Source organism: Rhinoderma darwinii, chromosome 1, assembly GCF_050947455.1.
Source record: "Rhinoderma darwinii isolate aRhiDar2 chromosome 1, aRhiDar2.hap1, whole genome shotgun sequence".
Lineage (NCBI taxonomy): Eukaryota > Metazoa > Chordata > Amphibia > Anura > Rhinodermatidae > Rhinoderma > Rhinoderma darwinii.
The window spans coordinates 501,095,312-501,121,154 of NC_134687.1; the positions used below are offsets into that span (position 1 = coordinate 501,095,312).

Consider the following 25,843-nt stretch of genomic DNA (forward strand, 5'->3'; position numbering starts at 1 on the left):
CTAAAGGAAAAACATGTACATTTCAGAAGCAAAGCAACCTGCCTGATCATTAAAAGGCAACCAATAACCTATTAAGTCAGGTTATATTTTTATTAATCACCAATATCATCGCAAAATACATATCTATGTACAATGAAAAAACACCCACTGATTTTGTAACAACTTGTGGCTGCTATCACTACACCCAGCTATTAAATACAGCGATGCCAAACGTTCAGCGCCACACACCAAGATAAGTAATAGCTAATACGCAAATGACATAGCATCACCAAATAATATATCAATCCGCTTATTATACATAAATAATAAAGAGCACATAGGTGCACATTAGTCCGTAGTAATAAAAAATCACACAAATATTATAAAGACTCCAGTAAAAGTACGTTTGTGAGTGTAACATCACAATACAGCCTCACCTAATCTTGAGAAAAGTAGAGCAAATGTCAGACAAGCTGTTAAGGCTGGGTTTACAAGTTGCGGTCCGCGATTGGCGGCATAAAACAAATTTTGACCGCGACGTAAGAGCCCAGCCTTAGGGTATTCCATTAAACTTGTTTATCTTCTATAATTCATAGAGCAAGGAAGCTAACCGTTATAGTCTAAGGGTATGTCCACATGTGTGGATGAGATTTGTTTAAGGGCACATCCAGACATGGCAGAGTTTTTCCACTGCAAATGTTGGTGCAAATTTGGGGCAATTGCGCAACGAATCTGCACCAACATTTGCATATTTGACAGGTAATTCAGACGTTGCAGATATCACAGCGGACTTGCCACAGATTTCAGTTTTTGCATTACAAAGGCTGAAATCCGCAGTGAAATTCCGCTTCTTCTCCGCAGCAGACAGTGCATGCTGCGGAGGGAAAATTCCGCACCGCAGCCTATGGTCCGCAGCGGAGTTTTCAGCAATGTCCGAACTAACTTGCCTAAAAAAGGAATGAAACAAATGTAAAAATCGTCCGCTGGAGAATTCCACTGCGGACTGTCCTCAGCGGAATTCCACAGCAATTCCGCAACATCTGGCCATGCCCTAAGGGCATGGCCCCACATGGCGTATTTCTTCCGCAACTGTCCGCATCAATGCCACACAGAATCTGTGTTGCAGATTCTGTTGCGGATCTGCCCAAAATGTGCAGTAAATTGATGCGGATTAGCCGTTGCGTATTGAGGTGAAAGTACTTCCCTTCTCTCTATCAGTGCAGGATAGAGAGAAGGGACAGCACTTTGCCTAGTGAAAGTAAAAGAATTTCATACTTACCGGCCGTTGTCTTGGTGACGCGTCCCTCTTTCGGCATCCAGCCCGACCTCCCTGGATGACGCGGCAGTCCATGTGACCGCTGCAGCCTGTGATTGGCTGCAGCTGTCACTTAGACTGAAACGTCATCCTGGGAAGCCGGACTGGAGGAAGAAGCAGGGAGTTCTCGGTAAGTATGAACTTCTATTTTTTTTACAGGTTGATGTATATTGTGATCGGAAGTCACTGTCCAGGGTGCTGAAACAGTTACTGCCGATCGCTTAACTCTTTCAGCACCCTGGACAGTGACTATTTACTGACGTCGCCTAGCAACGCTCCCATAATTACGGGTGCACACACATAGTCACCCGTAATTACGGGAGCCCCATTGACTTCCTCAGTCTGGCTGTAGACCTAGAAATACATAGGTCCAGCCAGAATGAAGAAATGTCATGTTAGTAAAACCAATACGCTCCGCAGCACACATAACATGTACATGATATCTGTGGACTTCATTGCAGAATTTAGAATCTCCATTGAAGTCAATGGAGAACTTCCGCAATGAGTCCGCAACCAGTCCGCCACACGTCCGCAACATCCATTGTATGCTGCGGACACCAAATTCCGCACCGCAGCCTATGCTCCGCAGCAGAATTTTCCGCCTCGTCTAAACGAACACTACTAAAAAGCAGTGGAAGGCAATGGAGAAACGGCTCCGCTGCGGATTAACGCTGCGGAGTGTCCGCAGCGGAATTCCAGAGCAATTCCGCCACGTGGGGCTTTGCCCTAAATGTCATCCACTTTGCTACTGTGAAACGCTGTGGAATTTCCACAAGTAAAATCCAGATCAAAATTCTGCAGTGTTTCACAGTAGCAAAGTGGATGACATTTAAACAAATCTCATCCACATGCGGCGGAAAAAACCCGCAGAAAACACGTGTCTAATTTGACCTGTGGTGCGGATTCTCAATCTGCAGCATGTCAACTCTTGCAAAAACCCTGAGGAAATGTCGCAGTGTTTACGTTGTGTGAGAACATACCCTTAGGCATTGTTAACACAGTGCAGATTTGCTGCAGATTTTTCATGTATTTTTTAAGCCAATACCAGAATTGAATCCAGGAGGCCTTCCTTTATATATTTCTTCTGTTTAGGTTCTGTTCCTAGTTTTGGCTAAAAAAAAAATGCATGTAAAATCTGCAGGAAATCTGCACTGTGTGAACAAGGCCTTACAAGTAAAAAAGGAAAATAACTCACAACGCACGAAAGGCTACTGAAAATAGTATCTACCTTCTACTGCACTTACTGACCCCTTCTTCTATAGCTTTCCCTGCATGTGTGACAATATTTGTGGATATCAGTATTTATAATGGTATAAACTTACATTACAGCTCCAAAAACTTGTATGTAAAGCTTTGTATATATATATATATATATATATATATATATATATATATATATATACACATTTATATATGTGTGTATATATATATATATATATATATATATATTACCAAATATATTCAAATTAAGCAGCACTCGTGTAATAAAGTGGTGGGTGCAAAGCAACTAGAGCTTAATCCACAGCTCAATATACCATACCAGAAAGCAAGGTCCAGTAGGAAAACGTGTGGTTTTCAGAGTCAAGATAAACTTGGTTGCATCTGTATGTATATATATATATATATATATATATATATATATATATATACACACACACACACACGTGTATATATATATGTATATGTGTATATATATATATATATATATACATATATGTATATATGTATATATATATATATATATATATATATATATACATATATGTGTAAGTAAATAAAATAACCTGTGATTAATATTGGCTGTATAGTCGGCATATGTATAAAGTTCAGAGTATGGAGTAAATCTTTACTACTGTAAACAGAGTTATTCCAGACAGAAGGGCAGACACATTCAGAGAGGGGCAGCAGCAGCTGTGTACTCACCACTGGAGCAGTTGGGTCCTCCCCATCCCGGCTCACACTGACAGGTGTTGGGGGCTATGCAGCGGCCGTGAACACATTTATCAGCACAGTGAGCTGTCACACATCAAAAGAAAGAGAAGGGTAAACCAAACAGCAGAAAAATGTTTTACCAGCAGATCAGGACTTCATTACATAAATTCCTCTTATTTTATGTTGTACTAACTGGATATTATTCCTTTATTTCTAATATTTATTTTTTTACAATTTTAATGGAGCACAAACCATGTGGGTTAATAACCAAATTATGCAACACGGTTTTGGATGATGCATTCAGGGTCTTATTTTTAAAAATGAAAGATTTACAATTAGTAGTAAAATTATAGGGGTAAATATTCTCTGGCTTTGCAACTTTCATCATATAGGTGGCTGAGATTAGTGACACCCTGAGCCGATCATAACGCTGAGTGACAAAGTTGTCAGTCAATGGAAGGCAACCTGTTCTATTGTAGTTACAGACTTAAGGCTCTGGCATTAAAGGCTATGTACACCTGAAATGTTTTTGGTTTTTAATAAAAATGTCTATCAGTGTGATTAGTGCAACTTTCAACTTTTTATAAAAAATTATTTTTACTTTTTGAGATACAGCTGCTTTGTCTACTGTATACAGAGCAGCTGTATTGTGCGCTATGACCTGAATCCGTTAGGTCCACGGGACTGACGAGTTCAGTGAAAGCGAGTCCTGTGTGTCTCTGACACATCTAAGTTATGAACTTAGATGTGATCAATAGACGCAGATACATGCAGGACCCGCTGACACTGAACCGGTTAGTCCCGCGGACCTGACAGATACAAGTTTCAATGCTAGATACTGCTGCTCTGTATACAGTAGACAAAGCAGATGTATCTCAAAGAGTTAAAATAATTTTTAATAAAAAGTATTTTGAAAGTTGCAGCTATCCAACTGATTTTTATTGTTTTATTAAAATTAAAAAAAACTATTTCAAAGGTATATAGCCTTTAAAGAGCAGAAGAGGAGCTTGTGGTGGTCCCCGTTGCAAATGCTATATCCTCCATAGAAGAAGTTCTCCTTCTAGGCTACCTACTAATCTGGGCTCTAAACTGAGAAGCTCTTGGGCCCATTGCAAAAATCTTACCTGAACCCACTACCTAACAGGAGACAACTCTCAACATATGTAGCTATATCAGGTTGTTTGGGATGTATATACATAATTACTCATTTGTAGAGTCAGAAAGCTCTATATAACATCACTGTGCATTAGTATAATTATTATATAGTATTATAAGACTGCTGTTCTTGTAAATGATCTTGATGAGACAATCCATTTCCAGATTAAAGCCAGTCCGGGCTTCAGAAAACCCTCATCAACCAAAGTGAGAGCCGCTCTTTGTTAATAGCACTCTGCTCTAGCTAATAGAGGGAAGTTCCATTCTTTAAGGGCGGGTTCACACATGGCGGAATTGCACTTAAATTCCGCTGCGGACACTCCGCAGCGTTAATCCGCAGCGGAGCCGTTTCTACATTGACTTTCACTTTAATTTAGCAGTGTTCGTTTACACGATGCGTACAATTCCGCTGCGGAGCATAGGCTGCGGAGCGGAATTTGGTGTCCGCAGCATGCTCTGTCTGTTGCGGAGCAGTGGCGGACTCATGGCGGAATTTCTCCATTGACTTCAATGGAGATTCAAAGTTCCGCAATGAAGTCCGCAGCTGTCATGCACATGTCATGTGTGCTGCGGATACGTCTTGCTTTTTTTACTTGACATTTCTTCATTCTGGCTGGACCTATGTATTTCTAGGTCTACAGCCAGACTGAGGAAGTCAATGGGGCTCCCGTAATGACGGGAGCGTTGCTAGGAGACGTCAGTAAATAGTCACTGTCCAGGGTGCTGAAAGAGTTAAGCGATCGGCAGTAACTGTTTCTGCACCCGGGACAGTGACTACCGATCCCAATATGCATGTATCTGTAAAAAAAAATGAAGTTCGTACTTACCGAGAACTCCCTGTTTCTGTCTCCAGTCCGGCCTCCCAGGATGACGTTTCAGTGTAAGTGACGGCTGCAGCCAATCACAGGCCAAGCACAGGCTGCAGCGGTCACATGGACTGGCGCGTCATCCAGGGAGGTCGGGCTGGATGCCGAAGGAGGGACGCGTCATAAAGACAACGGCCGGTAAGTATGAATTTCTTTTACTATCACTAGGGAAAGTGCTGTCCCTTCTCTCTATCCTGCACTGATAGGGAGAAGGGAAGCACTTTTCCCGCAGTCCGCAGCAGCTAGTCCGCATCAATTTTCTGCACATTTTGTGCAGATCCGCAGCCGTAATCCGCAGCCCGGATTAGGTGCGGCATTGATGCGGACAGTTGCGGAGGAATTCCGCCATGTGTGGTCATGCCCTTACACCCATTTGCCCTAGTAGGTAATATGGAAACGGGTCGTATTGATGATACAACGCCTTTAGGTAGCATGGTGGTCCTATCAGCGCCACCTATAGGTAGGAGACTCTCTCTTTATACTGCTGATTGCATTCTATCCACCCTATGTAAAATACAGATAATATGGGTATTAAAGGAAACATTGTGTAATAGGATTACTAATTTAGTCTAGAATTGTAGATATTTTAGCTCGTATAAATAGACATTATGGAGTTTTGAATTTTCAGTCCAAACATTTTGCTATACATTATGCAGCATAATGGTACTATATATTTATATTCTTATATTTAATTTGTATAGACTATGTCAAATCTTCTATTCTTCTGTATACTTTTTACATTGTACATTGTAATTCCTAAAGAGAATAAACACTTAACTTCCTCTGTCTTCAGCTTAGTGATTACGGACCTAATACAGCATGAAGCGTTATGCTTGGACAGCTGCTTATACAATAATATTAACAATACCAAATTCAAATTGGGGAAACATTTACTAGGAATTCTCTCTGAAATTGGAGCTCAGATATGTGATCCTTATAATAGGAGTTAGAGTTTGCAGCCTCCTTCTAGCACTAAAGGGTTAATCCTAAACTTAATGCATTTATTCTCCTCTCACACTAAGTTTGCTTATTATTTGAGTTTGGCACACTTAACTGGCATGCTGCCATCCAGAGTCACCAACTCAAGGGAAAGCTCGGGCACAGCAGCTGTCAGTCGACACTATGATTCTGTTTATATAGTATTACGTTCGCACACAGCTAGTGAGGGGGCATGCATTCTTACATATATCAGAATTAATCCAGTTGATAAAAATGGTACAATAATGTGGAATATGTTTCAAGTATAGAAAGCAATCTATGTAATAACAATGTGTATTATTACAAAAGTCTAACACTCCAATGCAATATGCAGAAAGCATGTAATGTAAAGTAAATGTTACGCTATACCCTCCCTGCCCGTTCTCTACACATTATCATACAAATTTCTCTACAAATATTAAAGTACAAAAATAGATGGAGCAGTACAAGCTCTCCAGTACCAGCTTCCCTCCGACACATCATCATGTTCTTACTTGAAAAGAAGTCATGGATGATAAGTGTTATGGGAATCCGATATGATATACTGGACACTACGCAGACACTCTTCTATTGTTCTATCGTTCAATAAAAATCTGCTCAACTTATATTCAATGTGCTGGTGGGTAATTTTATTGTAATAAAGGATGCTTCTGCATATGTAGATGACTTCCTTCACATTGAATAGCTAAGGCTCTATTCACACCACGTTCTGTGTGTATGCCGTGTGTATAGAACAATATTTGCAACTATATGCCATAGACTTCCTTTGTAAAAAAAACAAAACACCTATTTTTGCAGGATGGCCTTATATTCGAAGGCATATTTGGCTATGCTTTCCAATACACTTGAAAAAAAGATATGCTGACAATTGCTGGCCAGTCAAATGCCAAAAAGACACTATTCTGGCATACGTCCAGCTCATAAAAGTCTATAGAGATGTCTTCAAAAGGTAACTCCATACAAGAGACATAATTCAACTTTATCAGTTTATCTGTTCTTTACCTATGCAGTCATTCTAGATTCTGACCAGGCTTCCATGAGGACAGCCAGACTCGAATACTAGGTGTATTATTACTTTATTATATTTATTACTTTATTTATTTATTATTATTATAATTATTATTATTATTTTATTTATTATGAAAAACACTGACAACTTGTCACAGCTCCGCTGTAATTGTGCCAAACTGCAACTTTTTTTTAAGGACTCTTCACAGATACACAAACACAGGAGTGAATCTAAAAAGAAAGAAAAGTATAAAGGAAAGATTGATACTTATCCGTTCTTTTGTATTCACTCCTGTGTTTGGCACAAAAAAACTGCATCCAAAACTGTGCATTATTACATGTTGGAAAAATACTTTTGTAACTTTTGTAAGGAACTCTTGAGACAGTGTTGTCAAGACATCTGCTCATGTCAAGACCTAACTGAGTTTTATAAATTAAATAAAAAGAAAGAAGCATGTACATCCAGTCTATAGGAAACAGAGGCTTCCAAATTTCTGTGCAATACAGATTATGAGGGACGTATTCACCCTCACAGATGTCAATCATGTCTGTCATCCTCCCATTCTGCTGCGGTAAATCCTTTGAACATTATGTGTATACTGTTTGTGTATAGCTTTCAAATGCAGCAAGGCAGTACCACAATACTTGACAGGAAAATTGTTGAATTTTAGATACAATGATGAAGCAAATGTAGTATTTACCCATTCAACAAATAGAAAAAAAAAACAACACAAGTTTATCCCCACAGTCAGGCTTATATGACACACCATCACAAACGTCTCAATCTCTTACTATTAAAGAGGTTGTCTTATAATGACAACCTCTGTCCATATGCCCCAAGAGGACATATAAACATCATAAATTGGGGTGCCCAACTGGGGACCCACTCTATGAGCAAGAACGGAAAACTCTGGTGAACCCAAAGCTTCCAATGCATTACATGGAGGACATTCGTTGCAGGGGAAATGTATAGCCTAGTACAGCCTTCCCCAGTGATCACAGCTGATGCCATGGGTTATAAGAACAGGATCGGTGGCTTCCACACAAAAAAAAAGGTTATCTAAATTAGACAGTCACCTAAATTTTTGCATTATTTAGAACATATCTGAACAATAAGATACTAAATCCAGTGTTTTTAATGTCACTGGCATTTACTGACCCCCACAATGACCTGTACAGTAGTACAGTATTTGTAGTCAGTGTTCATAATAGTATAACAGAAAAGTGATCTTGACCTCATACATAGTTGAACACCATCCACAGCAGAAATTGCCTTTTGTTTATGAGAAATAAATGGTCTGTTAAGTGGCCACAGTAAGGGAAGTGGTCAATTCCATGTCTTAATTCTGGCATGATAGAAAAAATGTTTCATGGCCAGAAATGACCACATTCTAAAACAGATGTCATCAATAAAACCACGGAATCCACAATGTCATGGCTATATCATGGCACCAAGCTTTCCGAGTCATAAGTGCTATAAACTTATATCTAATGGTCAATCTATTATACCTAATAGTGAGACCAGTAAAGACAATGTGGAAACTGGGCTGTTAAGTGAGACAAGGTACACCACCAAACTTATAATAATACTGTATATAAGCTACGCTATAATTTTACAAATGTATTAAGAATTCTTGAAAAGTTTACTTACGCACACACTTGTCTTTGCTTTCATAAAATCCAGGACAACACTGAGATTTGCGCCTATACATAGTTTTTTCTCCACGTCTATATGCAGTGCGGTAACTAATTCTGTAGAAAACAAACACAAAAAATGTCATTCCAAATCCAAGTTTGACAGATGTATAAAGGGATATATAATAAAGTAAGAGGCAAATTTTCATTTTTGCTCTTCTAAAGACACATTCTTCTCAGAGTACCCTGGGTGCAACCAGACATGTTTCTGGATCTGTGCTGGGTCATAAAGCAAAAATGAAGAGGTATATTATACTCCGCTTAATACATTATAGGTTAGGGGTTTTAAAATGTTATTCTCCTAGGGTCTCACTTGCTGGCCCTGACTTCTGGGAGATGTTACCACTTCACTCCTGGTAGACTATGTTTCTGCAAGCCCCAGCTTTATAGTCTTCTATTCTAATTCATGTAGTTGCTATACATCAAGGCTATATTGTATTTGTAGAGTGCAATACTACACTATACACTTAACTCACTAGTGCAGAAACTGTGCCTGACTGGATGCAGGAGTATAAAGGCCTTTTTACACCGGCTGATAAGCGTCCGGTGCAGCGAGCGCCGATCAACGGGACATCATTGATCGGCGCTCATTTCTCCTGTCACACGGAGCTATGGATGGGGACGAGCGGTCATTACTCCGATCGCTCGTCCCCATAGATTATCATCATGTCGGCAGAGTGTCTCCCTGTTTACACAGGGAGATGTGCTGCCGACAACGATAATATTTCACTTTTCTAAAACGATACGATCAGCAGATGATCGAGCGTTTGCTCGTTCATCTGCTGATCGCTGCCCTGTTTACACAGGGCAATTATCGGCAACGAGCGTTCTGTGAATGCTTGTCTGCCCGATAATCGCCCAGTGTAAAACCCCTTAACTCACTGGGGTGGCCCATTTCACAGTTTAAAGGCAGCCGATATAGAAGCTCAGAGTAGCAATTTTTAATGTATGATGTCCATCAAATGCATGAAGTGACAACTAATCTTGCATTTGCACTGCAAGGACATGAAAAGTAGTCACGATTAAGACATTACACATATTGTGTCATTACTTAGTCCAAGTTATCTATTTAGTCTGTGTAAATAGTAATAGAGCTAAGTTCAGCCTGTGATTTTACCCGTATTTTGGCAACACCATACTACCTTGAAGTATATCCTACCCCCTTTGGTGACCTAGAATCTATACTATTCATAGAAAAATACTCTGCATGAAAAATTATGGGGTTTGCTCTATTTTTTTTTAGGCAGCTAAAACCCATCATTGTGAACTGGTAATAGTCTGTATTCTGCCTGCAGACAAAGAGCTACTGAATATACACTAACCCTAAACAGATTATGTTCCTCCCCTAACCATCTAAACTAACCACCTTGGACAGGAGGAATTGCTATCTCCAGGCTGCTGCATGGGCTGCTTCGATTGTATGTAGGACTTTGATTATCCTAGTGATGTCAGATTGATGTCATGGTGGAGGGAGAGTGGACAAAGGACTTTGCCCATGTTACCTTTAATAAGACCTCTTTCAATCACTCTCTCCATTTTATATTCTGCAAGATGCTTGGACAGCAGTAGAGGGTTCACTTCATGGTCAATACATTTACCACATATAAGGTATTAAAAAAAAGATAACTAATGATACTTACAGTATACAGTACATGGATGGTAATTTAATGCATATGATAATACAATAATATACCATATATAATAGGTAGAATAGAATCTATTATAAAAGGACAGTACAAGAATAAGTATCTTACCTATGTCTTGTGCATTTAAACCAATTCAGTATATCTGTGCAGCTAGTGTAATAGACCTGGTCAAATGGATGTGCATACGATTCTTGAACTGTAACAGAATAGCTGTGAAAAGATGTAAACCAGTAGATTATGTTTAAAGTCTTATTTCCTAGATCAATTCAAGAAGAAAAAGCTGGAAATATCCTGAAAGCCACACTACTTATTCTTCCACCACTAGCTGAAATTTCAGCTTGGCTGCCTCTATTAATCTTGCTCCCAGTTACTGCTTTAGGTAAAACTCAGAAATTGTGAGAGCAATGCTAACACTTCTTTGCTGCACAAGATTTTTTTTTTTACATGAAGTTACTACTTAATGTAGAAATGCATGTTTCATTTTTATAGTCAATGATATGTCAAAAGATAGAACAATGTCTGAAACCTCAAAGATTTCTACAATGAAGTGACATGGTACTCAGTAAAGCACCAAAGTTCATATGGATTTCTTTTTAATGGGGAATGAAGTTATATATTAGCATATACTGTATATGTCTCGGAAGTTTCAAGCTATTGAAATTCCCAATCAACACCAAGGGAGTTTGGGAACATTACGTCCATAGCTTTTTTGTTCTGGGAATCATTGGGGTTCCAGGCTACAAGATTGCCATTATTTATAGTGGAAATGTAGACAATTTTTTTGTTATTTTGCATACTTTTCCAAGGGGGCATTGCCCTCAATGCTCTCTACCAGCTGGATCTCCACAATGAGAATCAGCCCTTCCAAGAGCTGTTTCAAAGGCATCTCACCAGAACCTACTGTGTTTTGATGAGGAGCAACAACTCCGAAACAGTGCTATTTATGGATGGATGTCTGGTTTTGCTATTATAGTCAAGTTCAAAGGCCCTATAAAGGGTCAGACACTGTTTACAGTATAATCACCTATAGGTGGCACTAGAGAGACAGTTTTTCTCCTTCTGAAAGAGAGCTATTTTCAAAAAGTTTATGCAAATGAAATATTCCTAGCTACATCAAGAGCTGGCATTAAAGGTAGTTGATCTATTGGATCATAAGACTACAGTGTGGACTATAAATATGAGAAATGGTATATCTTAAGTGACCCTTCCCTAACATATGCTTTTGTTTACTGACATTCTTACATAAATCTCATGGGAACCGGTGAAACAGATGAAGAGTAAAGAGTGGGGAAGCATTCTAAGATAATGCAGCAAATTATTAAAAGCAATGATTGGAGCAATTTTATAATGTTACACATTTACTGTAATCATTTTGTCGATAAACATTAAAGGGATTATTTTAGATTAAATTCTAAAATACTCCCTTTTTTATTTATTGACAGGACTATTAGAGTAAATATCTAACATTGTAAACAAAATTGTATTTCTCTAATATATGTAAAAAAAAAATGGCAACAAAATTGGTTTTGCAAATCCAAACCCTGTATGTAATCTGATCCTACAGTCTGACGCCTCTCCCTCCGTCCCTTCTTAGGCTGGGTTCACACTGAGTTTTTTTTCAGGCGGAAAATCAGCCTCAAAATACAGTTTGGAATTTTGAGGCAGATTTTGCTCTGCCTGCACGCCGATTTTCGCAGTGTTATTTCGCCCATGCCCATTGAGCGCCGCGGGCAAAAAAATGCCGCAAAATACGCTTTCTCTGCCTCCCATTGATGTCAATGGGAGGTCAGAGACGTATACACCCGAAGATAGGGCGTGTCGCTTCTTTTTCCCGCGAGACGGTTTTTCCGCTCGCAGGAAAAAAACTCCTCCGCCTCCCAATGAAATCAATGGGAGGCATTTTCCGCCATTTTTATGCGTTTTCCAACGCGTTTTCCACATCAAAAAAACGTGTCAAAAAAACTCTGTGTGAACTGGCACTTAATCTGCAGGATCAGACTACACACAGTAGTAGGTTTTTTTTATATGTAATCTGTAACTATGGAAACACATAGGTCTGCATAAGAGCTGTAGGCACAATACGGTAGAGGTTTTTACTAATCAGACTAATCAAGACTCTGGCTTCATTTTTTATTTGAGATGCATTGGAGTAATTAAACATTGTTGCAATGATGTCAAATTTTATTAGATAATAAGAGATTAAATCATTTAAAAGGGTTCTGTACTTTGGACATTTTGTGATTGACTCCGAGACCACATTGTACTAGGTCTTAAAGAACCAAGCATGTCCTTACACCTAGACTGCAATATATGCAGTAGGTGTAGAGATGCCCAGTATGGACTTGTAACGTCTGTGGTCGCTGACCACAAACTCCTTCCATCTGGTCGACGCCCTTCTCTCCAGAGATGTTTGTACAAGTGGCCGTCCTGTTCCACATTGACCACCAGGGTTCACTCGCGGACTCAGGCTAGCTTTGGAGCCAGAGTGCACACAGGTGTGAGATTGAGCTGATTGCTCCCAGAGCACCCTTGACTATAAGAAGGGCTCTGCCCATTCCTGGCTTGCCAGAGCCTTGTTGTCGTTATCCTAGTATGTCTATGCAAATAGTCTCCTAAGTGTTTTCCAGTTCCAAGTGTTCCCTGTTCCTGCTACCTGTAACCAGTATCCCGTGCTATCTTGGTCAAGTGCCGTGTTGAGCTGAAGTCGTGCTGTGCTGTGTACCATGCCTGTCCTGCTACACCACGCCTGGTGCCTGCCTGCTGCCTAGTCCCAGCCACAAGTACACTATACGAACTATAGACTGTGACCTGTGTCCTGTTGGCCAGCTGCCATACCGTCAAGGCGGTACGGCCCAGTGCGTCCACATACCCAACGTGACAGGACTCTTATGTGTAGACATACTGTACTCAGAACTACACCTCTGTACAATGTATCACAAGATCTTAGCTTGGGAACCAAATGTGTATGGAAATTGTTCTATGTTCATGTATATTTGCTGATTATAAATTCAAATAACATATTTTACATTACATTATCCGTAGCAGGATTATTCTAAACTAAAATTGCATATCCAATAGATACAAACTTACCTTTCCCAGTGGCTACACACGTTTGGATCCTCAAGATTAAGAGTGAATGACATTCCAAGCCATTGGTACAGAACTAATGCAAAGAGCCCATAGCAGTGAGATATCGAAAACATCTTGCATGAAACGACCTGTTGAAAAATATATTCCCCATGATAATATGAAGGATAATTGTAACTAAGCAAGAATGATAATATATTATATAGCATTACACTTAACCAATTGTCCCCTGTAAGGACCCAGATCATGCCACGGGAGGATTTACCATCTGTTAATTACAACAAGGTATGAAAACACAGACTTCTGCAGCAAGGTGGCCGGGAGAAAGGACAGATTATCAGCTTTGAACTTGTTCACTTTATATGAGGTCACCTATAAAAAATGGACCAAGAAAAAAGCTGGGGAAAGAAACAGAACTACCTGCCTGGTTATTATGCAAAACTCCATTATTACACTACATCTTAAAATATACTGTAATACTACGCTAACGTTTCCCTGCGAAAATACAGCCTACACACTATATTGCAAAAGCTATCATGGAATGTACAGTATTACTATAAAATGAACCCATCTTCATTCCTTAAAGGGGCTAACTGGTTTGGACCACTCATCATGTCGTAGGTCCCTGTAACGCAGGTGGTTTGTGGTGGGTTCCACTACTGGGAGCTCCATCAGTATCTGATAGTTGTTAGGGAACGACAATATATATCAATGCCCATGAACCATGGCAGAATGACAATAGAAATGGATGCCTATGTTGTCTATTGTTTTTAATGAGAGCCATGAAGCCCTTGAGTGCCATCACATGTCGCTGTATGGATATATTTTCCTCTAGAAGCATTGCTCCTAGGAGAGAATAAAATGTCATACAGAGGCACACATGGTGGCACACTACATAATATGTAACAGTATGGACTCCGAATGTCACTGTATAGGCCACATTCGCACAACTTTGCCGTGTGCATTAGACTGAGATTAACTCAAAAGATCAACATCTTAAACAACTGTTTTACATACACATTTTAATCACATGAAGATAAAATAGTTTCATGACTGTGTTGCCTGTTATTATGTTTACCGCTGGTTTAAATTACAGATCACTGTCTAGCATGCTGCCAGTATACTACAAACAACTCAAATTAGAAACATCTCAAAATTTGTTTTCAGCTTGTTCACAGCAGTAGCGAAATACTATAATTTACTATAATTTATTACGTCTTTATTTCATGCACAGTTATGTGTGATACACTGTGGGAAATAACGTGGTGGCTATAACACCCCCTAATTAATTGTAAATTTATAGCTACACATTAAAGCGGGGTGCTTAATCTATGAGACATAAGCAGACTGAGGGTCTAGGAACCCCTCATTGTATAATATTCATTGGCTTGTGAAGGGTAAAAATCTATTTTTTTTCTGCTTTTCACCACCAATGAAATTTTACCAATTGGGGACAATTGGGATTTGTAATTGGGATCCTAGATAATATGTTGCTGAGTTCTATTGCCTTAGAGATATTTCATTTGGTTATACAGTGAAGGAAATAAGTATTTGATCCCTTGCTGATTTTGTACGTTTGCCCACTGTCAAAGTCATGAACAGTCTAGAATTTTTAGGCTAGGTTAATTTTACCAGTGAGAGATAGATTATATATTAAAAAAAAGAAGAAAATCACATAGTCAAAATTATATATATTTATTTGCATTGTGCACAGAGAAATAAGTATCTGATCCCCTACCAACCATTAAGAGTACAGCCTCCTCCAGACCAGTTACACGCTCCAAATCAACTTGGAGCCTGCATTAAAGACAGCTGTCTTAAATGGTCAACTGTATAAAAGACTCCTGTCCCCAGACTCAATTAATCAGTCTGACTCTAACCTCTACAACATGGGCAAGACCAAAGAGCTTTCTAAGGATGTCAGGGACAAGATCATATACCTGCACAAGGCTGGAATGGGCTACAAAACCATAAGTAAGACGCTGGGTGAGAAGGAGACAACTGTTGGTGCAATAGTAAGAAAATGGAAGACATACAAAATGACTGTCAATCGACATCGATCTGGGGCTCCATGCAAAATCTCACCTCGTGGGGTATCCTTGATCCTGAGGAAGGTGAGAGCTCAGCCGAAAACTACACGGGGGGAACTTGTTAATGATCTCAAGGCAGCTGGGACCGCAGTCACCAAGAAAACCATTGGTAACACATTACGCCGTAATGGATTAAAATCCTGCAGTGCCCGCAAGGTCCCCCTGCTCAAGAAGGCACATGTACAGGCCCGTCTGGAGTTTGCAAATGAACATCTGGATGATTCTGAGAGTGATTGGGAGAAGGTGCTGTGGTCAGATGAGACTAAAATTTAGCTCTTTGGCATTAACTCAACTCACCATGTTTGAAGGAAGAGAAATGCTGCCTATGACCCAAAGAACACCGTCCCCACTGTCAAGCATGGAGGTGGAAACATTATGTTTTGGGGGTGTTTCTCTGCTAAGGGCACAGGACTACTTCACCGCATCAATGGGAGAATGGATGGAGCCATGTACCGTCACATCCTGACTGACAACCTCCTTCCCTCCACCAGGACATTAAAAATGGCTCGTGGCTGGGTCTTCCAGCACGACAATGACCTGAAACATACAGCCAAGGCAACAAAGGAGTGGCTCAAAAAGAAGCACATTAAGGTCATGGAGTGGCCTAGCCAGTCTCCAGACCTTAATCCCATCGAAAACTTATGGAGGGAGCTGAAGATCCGAGTTGCCAAGCGACTGCCTCGAAATCTTAATGATTTACAGATGATCTGCAAAGATGAGTAGGCCAAAATTCCATCTAACATGTGTGCAAACCTCATCATCAACTACAAAAAACGTCTGACTGCTGTGCTTGCCAACAAGGGTTTTGCCACCAAGTATTAAGTCTTGTTTGCCAAAGGGATCAAATACTTATTTCTCTATGCACAATGCAAATAAATATATATAATTTTGACAATGTGATTTTCTGTTTTTTTTTTAAAATATAATCTATCTCTCACTGGTAAAATTAACCTAGCCTAAAAATTCTAGACTGTTCATGTCTTTGACAGTGGGCAAACTTACAAAATCAGCAAGGGATCAAATACTTATTTCCTTCACTGTATAAGTATAAGCAACTATACAATGTGCTCCAACTTTGTAATATCCTATGTTACAATTCTGCTCCCATTGCTGATCTACGTATACATATGTTTATAGGCTATTACATGGATGTATTACGGTACGCATCGGCCTCACAATCATGGATGCAAGACAAGTAGTACCTCTCATGAGCTGCAGCACTTTAGATCAGCATTAGGAGGCCAAAATTACATTTCAACGTTTGAGTACTCTACACCGTGTTCCAAATTATTATGCACATTGTATTTAAGTGTCATAAACATTTAATTATTAGTTTTTCAATGAAACTCATGGATGGTATTGTGTCTTAGGGCTCTTTGGATCATTGTAATCAATCTCAGACACCTGTGATAATTAGTTTGCCAGGTGTGCCCAATCAAAGGAAAACTACTTAAGAAGGACGTGCCACATTATTAAGCAGGCCACAGGTTTCAAGCAATATGGGAAAGAAAAAGGATCTCTCTGCTGCCGAAAAGCGTGAAATGGTGCAATACCTTGGACAAGGTATGAAAACATTGGATATTTCAAGAAAACTTAAACGTGATCATCGTACTGTGAAAAGATTTGTGACTGATTCAGAGCACAGATGGGTTTGTTCAGATAAAGGCATAATGAGGAAGGTTTCTGCCAGACAAATTAATAGGATTAGGAGAGCAGCTGCTAAAATGCCATTGCAAAGCAGCAAACAGGTATTTGAAGCCGCTGGTGCCTCTGGAGTCCCGCGAACCTCAAGGTGTAGGATCCTCCAGAGGTTTGCAAGTGTGCATAAAGCTATTATTCGGCCACCCCTAAACAATGCTCACAAGCGGTTGCAGTGGGCCCAGAAATACATGAAGACTAATTTTCAAACTTTGTTGTTTACTGATGAGTGCCGTGCAACCCTGGATGGTCCATATGGATGGAGTAGTGGATGGTTGGTGAATGGCCACCATGTCCCAACAAGGCTGCGACGTCAGCAAGGAGGTGGCGGAGTCATGTTTTGGGCTGGAATCATGGGGAGAGAGCTGGTAGGCCCCTTTAGGGTCCCTGACGGTGTGAAAATGACCTCTGCAAAGTACATAGAGTTTATGACTGACCACTTTCTTCCGTGGTACAAAAAGAAGGACCGTGCCTTCCGTAGCAAAATTATCTTCATGCATGACAATGCACCATCTCATGCTGCAAAGGATACCTCTGTGTTATTGGCTGCTATGGGCATAAAAGGAGAGAAACTCATGGTGTGGCCCCCATATTCCCCTGACCTCAACCCTATTGAGAACCTTTGGAGCATCCTCAAGCAAAATGTCTATGAGGGTGGGAGGCAGTTCACATCAAAACAGAAGTTCTGGGAGGCTATTCTGACATCCTGCAAAGATAATCAAGCAGAAACTGTCCAAATACTCACAAATTCAATGGATGCAAGAATTTTGAAGGGGATATCAAATAAGGGGTCCTATGTTAACATGTAACTTGTCCTGCTAAGTTTTTTTTGATTGAAAGAGCTTTTGATTTCTGTAAATATGACCTCCTGATGCTGCAAATTCAACAAATTACCATTTTAGTTCTTTTTACAACCTTTAAAATGTTTTGATTTCTGTTGTGCATAATAATTTGAAACCGTGCATTTTGAGTTTTTTACTTCTAAAAAAAAAATCTGTTATCATTAGGAGATTTGTTCAATAAAAGTCGCATTATACTCCAACGGTTGATGGCTTGAAGATTATACTGACTGTCATTTGCATCGACTATTTAGGAAAATCAGCGAAAAATAACATTTGCATAATAATTTGGAACGCGGTGTATGTGCTGCCTATAGAAGACATATTTATATACAAATATATTACCCGTATAATGAATACATAATCTACTACCCAATATACCTTACCACCTTCTAAATTATAATAGCCTAACAACCATGGTGCCTATGATTCCATTGTTAATTTTATAATTCTTCCTACCTGTGCAAGTATTTTCTGATCACCATTATTGCTATTATAGGGGAAACAGCAATCATGACGGAAAACCCTATTATGCAACATATATCTCTGTATGTAAATTATAAAATCAGATACTCTCCCCAATGTTTATAACTTATTGTTGTTGTAAATTATTTGGGTGAATGCCTGTTTTAGAGGTAAAATTATATGTGTAAACTTAGTCCTAAGTTTCTCATGCCTTCTGAGGAATCAAAAAACGTCTAGTTTGTAAGCGCATACATGCCCATTTGGCGTTTTACAGGACCACCTTATATGCAGCAACTGGTGTTAACACTTCATTGTGATTGACCTTAGTGTATGTCACACTCAAAGCCAACATAGGACCCTTCTGTGGGACATAATAAAGCTTTGACTGATGGGACAAATGCCCTTATAGTAAGAGATTTATTTATAATAACACTTCTTAATAAATCTTATTTGTTATACAAGATGTAAAGTTACAAGTTGACATTATATCCAAGAGCTAGACCTGACTGTGTCCATGAGCCTGGTTTTATCAGGAGGTAGAGTATATACTACAGCTAATATTCACACCCACGCTCTAATGCCAAAAGCAGCTTGCACTCTTTCCTAGCAGAGCTGCTACCCTGTACAAACAAGCCCTCCTGTTTACACAGTGAAAAATGCAGAGTACTGAGCAACAACTGAATCAAGATCTAATTTTCTTGAATTGTCAGCACTTTAAAAAAGGATATCTATCCCCTGAACCAAAGTTTGGGGGTTCTGAGTGCCTCTACGCAGTCCTACTGATAGGGATGATCAGGCCACTGACTGACTGACTGAGTTCCTCTAATAAGTGTTTCTGAGCGCTGTTGCGCACACAGTTTTAACTGTCTATTGGCATCTTATAGATGTCTCAATACAGTGTCACGGCACGGGGTGTGGACCCACTGGGCCGTACCGCGTAGCGGTGTAGCAGCTGGCCAACAAGGTACAAAACAATGTCTATAGTTTGGAACGGGTATCTGAGGCAATGTAGACAGTAGCAGAGGCACGACTTGACTTTCACAGCAGGTGGCACCGTGGGTGCAGCGGAGGACATGACTTGACTTTCTCAGCGGGTGGCACCGTGGATGCAGCGGAAGACACGACTTGACTTTCTCAGTAGATACAATAGAACGGGATACAGGGTACAGGCAGCAGAAACGGGTAACGCTGGGAACTGGAAAACACTGGGAGACCATTTGCAAGACAAACTTAGGTATACAACGACGCTCAGGCGAGGAACAAGTGGGCAGAGTCCCTCTTTATAGTCCAGCAGCCATTTCTGCTAATTATTGATGGGTGACAGCTGGACGCGCGCGACCTGCGGGAAACAGTCCGAGGACCCGGAAGTGAGTGCCGGCATCTCCCTGGAGGCAGCTGACGCAGCGAAGACAGATGTCCATGGCTGGGGCTGTCAGAGGGTAAGTCTGAACGACGGCCCCCGTCCATAAACGTTACATACAGGAGTGTTTTTAAAGCATTTTCTGCTAAAAGTAAAGCTGCGGCTACACCTATACTTTTTATAGCAAGAGTTTTTTCTATAGTGTAATCTAAACCTTAATGAGAGATTGAATGGGAGAAGGCTGTAATACTGTGAACCGCCACTACAAGTGTATCAGCATTTCACAGTATTGAGCAGCATGAGGGATGAAGGAGAAGCAGCGCTGGCACGAGTGCCGCGGTCCCTTTAAAACAGTTGATCAGTGGGGGTGCTGAGAGTTGGAACCCACCGATCAAATATTGATGCCTATGCTGAGAATAGGCCATCAATTTTCTATCTACGGAAAACCCAGTTAACCAGTGATTCCAAGCAAAAAAAGTAGCTTTCACTTTTTAAAATAGCTCAGAAATCCCAGCATGTAAATTAAAAAAGAAATTGTCTGACGTGATTTTGAAGAGCTTTTCAAGCTGCTCAATGCATTCCTATAGACAGCGGTTTCAGAGTGATTTTTTCTAGTGATCGTCAGGCTAGGGCTACTCTAGACTTTTTAGCGCTCATCACAAAAAAATCACTATAAAATAGTTGTCTATGGAAATGCTTCAAAGAGGCTCTGTCACCAGTTTAATACTTCTCTATCTCCTACCTAATCTAAAAAAAAACGCTTTGATGCTGATAACTACTGTGTTGTTTAAAAAAAAAAAACTTTTATTATTGACAAAGTTCTGATCATTTTTAGATTTATGTAAATTTTATCTAAATGCACAACTGAGCGTTTTTTTTCGTTTAACCAACGTTTTACAACGCCCAGTTGTACAGAAAAGTGTATGATGATGACCAATCAGCGTCATACACTTCTCTTCATTCATGCCCAGCTTTATTCACAGCACAGCGTGATCTCGCGAGATCTCCCATCGCTCCGGTGAAGGAACTGCGTGAGGAAGTCAAGTCACTTTGCTGTGAATAAAGCTGGGCATGAATGACGAGAAGTGTATGACGCTGATTGGTCAGCGTCATACACTTTTCTTTACAACGCCCACTTGGTTAAACGGAAAAAAACGCCCAGTTGGGCATTTAGAAAAAATTTGCATAAATCTAAAAATTATCAGAAGTTTGTCAATAATAAACGTTATTTAAAAAAAAAAAAACAACACAGTAGTTATCAGCATCAAAGCATTTATTAGATTAGGTACGAGATAGAGAAGTTATAAACTGGTGACAGAGCCTCCTTAAAGAGGCTCTGTCACCACATTATAAGTGGTGTTTTTACTTTTTTACCAACTGGGCGTTGTAAAGAGAAGTGTATGACGCTGACCAATCAGCATCATACACTTCTCTACATTCATTGTTAGCAGTACTCGCAACACAGCGTGATCTCGCAAGATCACGCTGTGCAGTCACATACTCCCACATTAACTTTACCGAAGTGTCACCTCCAGCCAGGACACAATGTCTATTCACACTCCTGACACTTCGGATCTCGCGAGATCACGTGTGCTGTCATTCACAGAAACTTTACCGAAGTGTCAGGAATGTGAATAGACATCGCGTCCTGGCTGGAGGCAATGTCTATTCGCTCCCAAGATACTTCGGTAAAGTTAATTTGGGAGCATGTGACTGCACAGCGTGGTCTCGCGAGATCACGCTGTGTTGCGAGTACTGCTAAAAATGAATGGAGAGAAGTGTATGATGCTGATTGGTCAGCGCCATACACTTCTCTTTACAACGCCCAGTTGGTAAAAAAGTAAACACACACCCAGTTGTCTATTAAGAAACTAATTAGCATAAATCTAAAACTTGATCAAAATTGATCATTTTTCAAAATAAAAAACACTGTTATCTACAGTACAGCACCGATCACATTATGTAGGAGATATGGCACTTATAATGTGGTGACAGAGCCTCTAAGTGGCTTGAAAGTCTCTTCAAAATTGCGTTATTCAAGCGAGTCACTAATGATTTATTTTTTTACTCACAACATGCTGGGATTGTGAAGCGATTTTTAGACGTAGTAGCTACTTTATAGAGTAATATAAAAATCACTTGGAATCACTAGTTAAAATTTGAATCACTCTATAGAAAAAAGTCTTACTTAAAAAAAGTCTAGGTATTGCCCTAGCCTTTGAATTGCACTATTCTTTCAATATGTTAATTGATTCTATTTAGCTATTCCATCTGTGTCCAGGAACCAGAATTACAACTCCCAGTGGACTGTCACCAAAGCTTTCCTAATGTCCTGGATGGTACATTTTCCTACCTATGCATAGTGTAAAGAAAGACATTGCAAACAGCCATGACAAACAAGAAAAAGTGAAAATATTGCTAGAACGGGCAACATTAATTATTTTGTGTCGTTTAATCACTAGCGTATAATCCTATGTGTGTAAATGGTCAATCTTTTAAGATCTCCTGAAATATAATTTAGCTATGTTAGAGGATACCATCGTCGTGTGTGTGTGTGTGTGTGTGTGTGTGTATGTGTGTGTGTGGGACGGGGGATGTATAATGAGCTGGGGACCTCACCAATGTTGGGAATGAAGGGACTGTGGCCCCCAAATTGTTAGTGATGAGTTAAATTTTTTCAAGTAGTATATTAAAAACAGATGTTTTATTAACTAAATTATGCAGATTCTTGGTTTACTAGGAATCAATGATGTGACTGAGCGACTACGTTATTAATATTCTTGTGGAACATTTTCTATTTACAAGGCATCCTTCGTAAACTAAACTGAAGTTAGATATGAAATGGTACATCATGCTGGACAGTGATGCAGTAAAAAAATTAAAACTTTTCTTGCAGTGTTTTTAAAAGTCGAAGGTCTAAGAAGGTCTAGGACACCTGGGCTTTGTAGGTGCACAAAGCTAGCCAACATCAAACACAGATGACACTGCTCATTCTTTTACATGCTCTGTGCAGGTGGAGAAAACCTGACAAAGAGACACACACAACATCTATAGACAATGAAGCTTTGACATAAGAAAGATCTACTTATTCATGTATTTACAGACTCCCACATGCACCTGAGTGTTCTATTAGATACATCTTATCACTGAAAAATATCTACCATAGGCCAATAGAATTATGTATTACTAAAATAGGACAGACTATAGGGCCCGATATTCACTTACGCACTCTGATTTATTTATGTACATGTTTCTAAATGTATTTCCGTTGTTTATCTGGTATATTGTATACAGTGTGAGTACCTGCAAACCCCTGCACCTCACTGTGTCTGAAACCCAGCTATATACATGAGATAGCAGTTGGGCGAATACTTGGTTGGGTGAAATCGATCCCTCCCGACTGTCCCATAAACATGCACACTCAACTCAACACTCACCCAAGTGTGTATGTTTATTTAAATGGGGGACAGCCACTGCACAAGGTGAGCTCAAACATGCCCAAACCTTCTATCCCTCAAGATCTGCCATCAGGGGCCTGTCGTAAAGGTGCCTATATAGCCAGCTGATCAAATGAAAAGGTTTAGAAGATATTGAAAAAAGAATTGTCACATAACTATATAAGCACTGTGCCACAAAGAACAAAATGTATAAACATTGGGCTGCTTCTGAAAAGTGCTTACACATTCAAAAAATGAATAGGATTATTAATAACACTTTGCATGTGCCTGTGATACTTTGAGTACAAAAGTATATTATAACTATATAAACTTCTTTAGAATATAGGATTAGCATACAAAATATTACAAAAAAAGTAATAAGTACTGATTTCAAAAAGTTAAAAAAATAACTATTTTCCTGTTTCCCGTTCTTATTTACATTTCAAAGTCAAATAATTGGTTGAAAATATAATCAGGAGCTTGGTGTTTTTCTTTAGCATACACATGACACAGTGGCTAAGTTACACTGGGTACGGAGGCTGTAGTCGCACCTGTGCCCTGGTAAATGGTTGGGGTAGTCGCACCTGTGCCCTGGTAAATGGTTGGGGGGGGGGGGGTCTATGGGCCCTTCTGCCACATATGACAGCAGTATTATAAAAAGGCCATACAGAGGTGTGGTGGCATTTCATGATAATTGCTCAATATATCATAGAAATCTTACCATACAAATGAATGCTTATACTATAATATTCTATATTGAAGGTGCCCACTATGATGTCATTGCGCACAATGGCACATACTGGTTGAAGAAAGACTTGGTACAGGTTTTGCAGTTTCAGGGTACGTCTCTGCATGAATAGCTTCTTTTTTTTTGTCATTGTACCATATACATATAACAGAGCTGAGTAGTCAGAGCTGAATTAGTTATTTGGTACAAAGATGCAATGATGTGTAATCTGCATGTAATTGAATTATCTCTACCCAGGGACTCATCATGATGCTGGAACTATGTAGCTCTATAGACTTAGGGTATGTTCACATGCAGTGGTTTCAGACGTAATTCGGGCCGTTTACGCCTCAAATTACGCCTGAAAAAACGGCACCATTACGCCTCCAAATGTCTGCCCATTGCTTGCAATGAGATTTACGGTGTTCTGTTCCCACGAGGCTTAATTTTACGCGTCGTTGTCAAAATACGGCGCATAAAATGACGCCGCGTCAAAAGAAGTGCAGGTAATTTCTTGGGACGTTTTTGGAGGAGTTTTTCATTGACTCCATTGAAAAACAGCTCCAATAACGGGCGTAAAATACGCAGTGAAAAACGCGAGTTGTTACAAAAACGTCTGAAAATCAGGAGCTGTTTTGAAAACAGCTCTGTATTTTCAGACGTATTTTGCTAAGAGTGTGAACATACCCTTACTCATAGCGATAGCTCAATTTGAGCTACATATGAACTCTGACAGACATATTAGGCTGGGTTCACACAGAGTTTTTTGCAGGAGGAAAATCTGCCTCAAAATTCCATCTGGAATTTTGAGTCAGATTCTCCTCTGCCTGCACGCCAAATTTCGCTGCGTTTTCGCTGCGTTTTTCGCCCGTGGCCATTGAGCGCCGCGGGCATAAAACGGCGCAAAATACGCTTTCTCTCCCTCCCATTGATGTCGATGGGAGGTCAGAGGCGTAAACGCCCGAAGATAGGGCATGTCCCTTCTTTTTCCCGCGAGCCGGTTCTTCCGCTTGCGGGAAAAAAATGCCTCCGCCTCCCATTGAAATCAATGGGAGGCATTTTTGGCCGTTTTTTGGCGCGTTTTGCGGCGCAGTTTCTGCGTCCAAAAACTTGTCAAAAAACTCGGTGTTAACTCCCCTTTAGTGTAAATGGTTTTCCTTACATAATTAATGTTTACATTAATCCTATGAAAAACATGACATCAATACATTCACTTGATAGCATCAGTTATAAGACTTTGCCGTGTTACATAAAATAAAGCTGATGTTTGCTTTGTCTCCATTGATCTCCTTTCATGTTTGTTTCATCTTCGTAACTGGAATGTGTATGAACAATCTCTTAATAGGCTGACTCATAGTTGGCTTGAAATATATAAAGGGCATCTCTAAAACAATGCAAGACTTGACAATTCAAAGACTGCAGGTGTCTATGAAAAATGATAGATCTAAACCCTCTGCATTCAAAAGTGTCTTCCAAGAGTGTCCTTCAGATTTGTTTTCATACATAACAGGACATCTGACAAGTGTACACACTGATTTTGTATGAAATTATTAAAGGGGTTGTCCA

General features: G+C 39.9%; 1 protein-coding gene across 2 annotated transcripts in view; it reads right to left on the minus strand.

Moving 5' to 3' along the window:
* Positions 1 to 25,843, minus strand: part of MEGF10 (multiple EGF like domains 10) — a 133,520-nt gene that overhangs the window by 64,941 nt on the left and 42,736 nt on the right. For both annotated transcript variants that reach the window (XM_075835895.1, XM_075835905.1), the window contains exons 2-5: positions 13,665 to 13,792; positions 10,683 to 10,784; positions 8,885 to 8,985; positions 3,218 to 3,310 (exon numbers count right to left, since the gene is read on the minus strand). In XM_075835895.1, coding sequence (XP_075692010.1) covers positions 3,218 to 3,310; positions 8,885 to 8,985; positions 10,683 to 10,784; positions 13,665 to 13,777 — 409 coding nt within the window. In that variant the 5' untranslated portion in view covers positions 13,778 to 13,792. The remainder of the gene's footprint in view (positions 1 to 3,217; positions 3,311 to 8,884; positions 8,986 to 10,682; positions 10,785 to 13,664; positions 13,793 to 25,843) is intronic.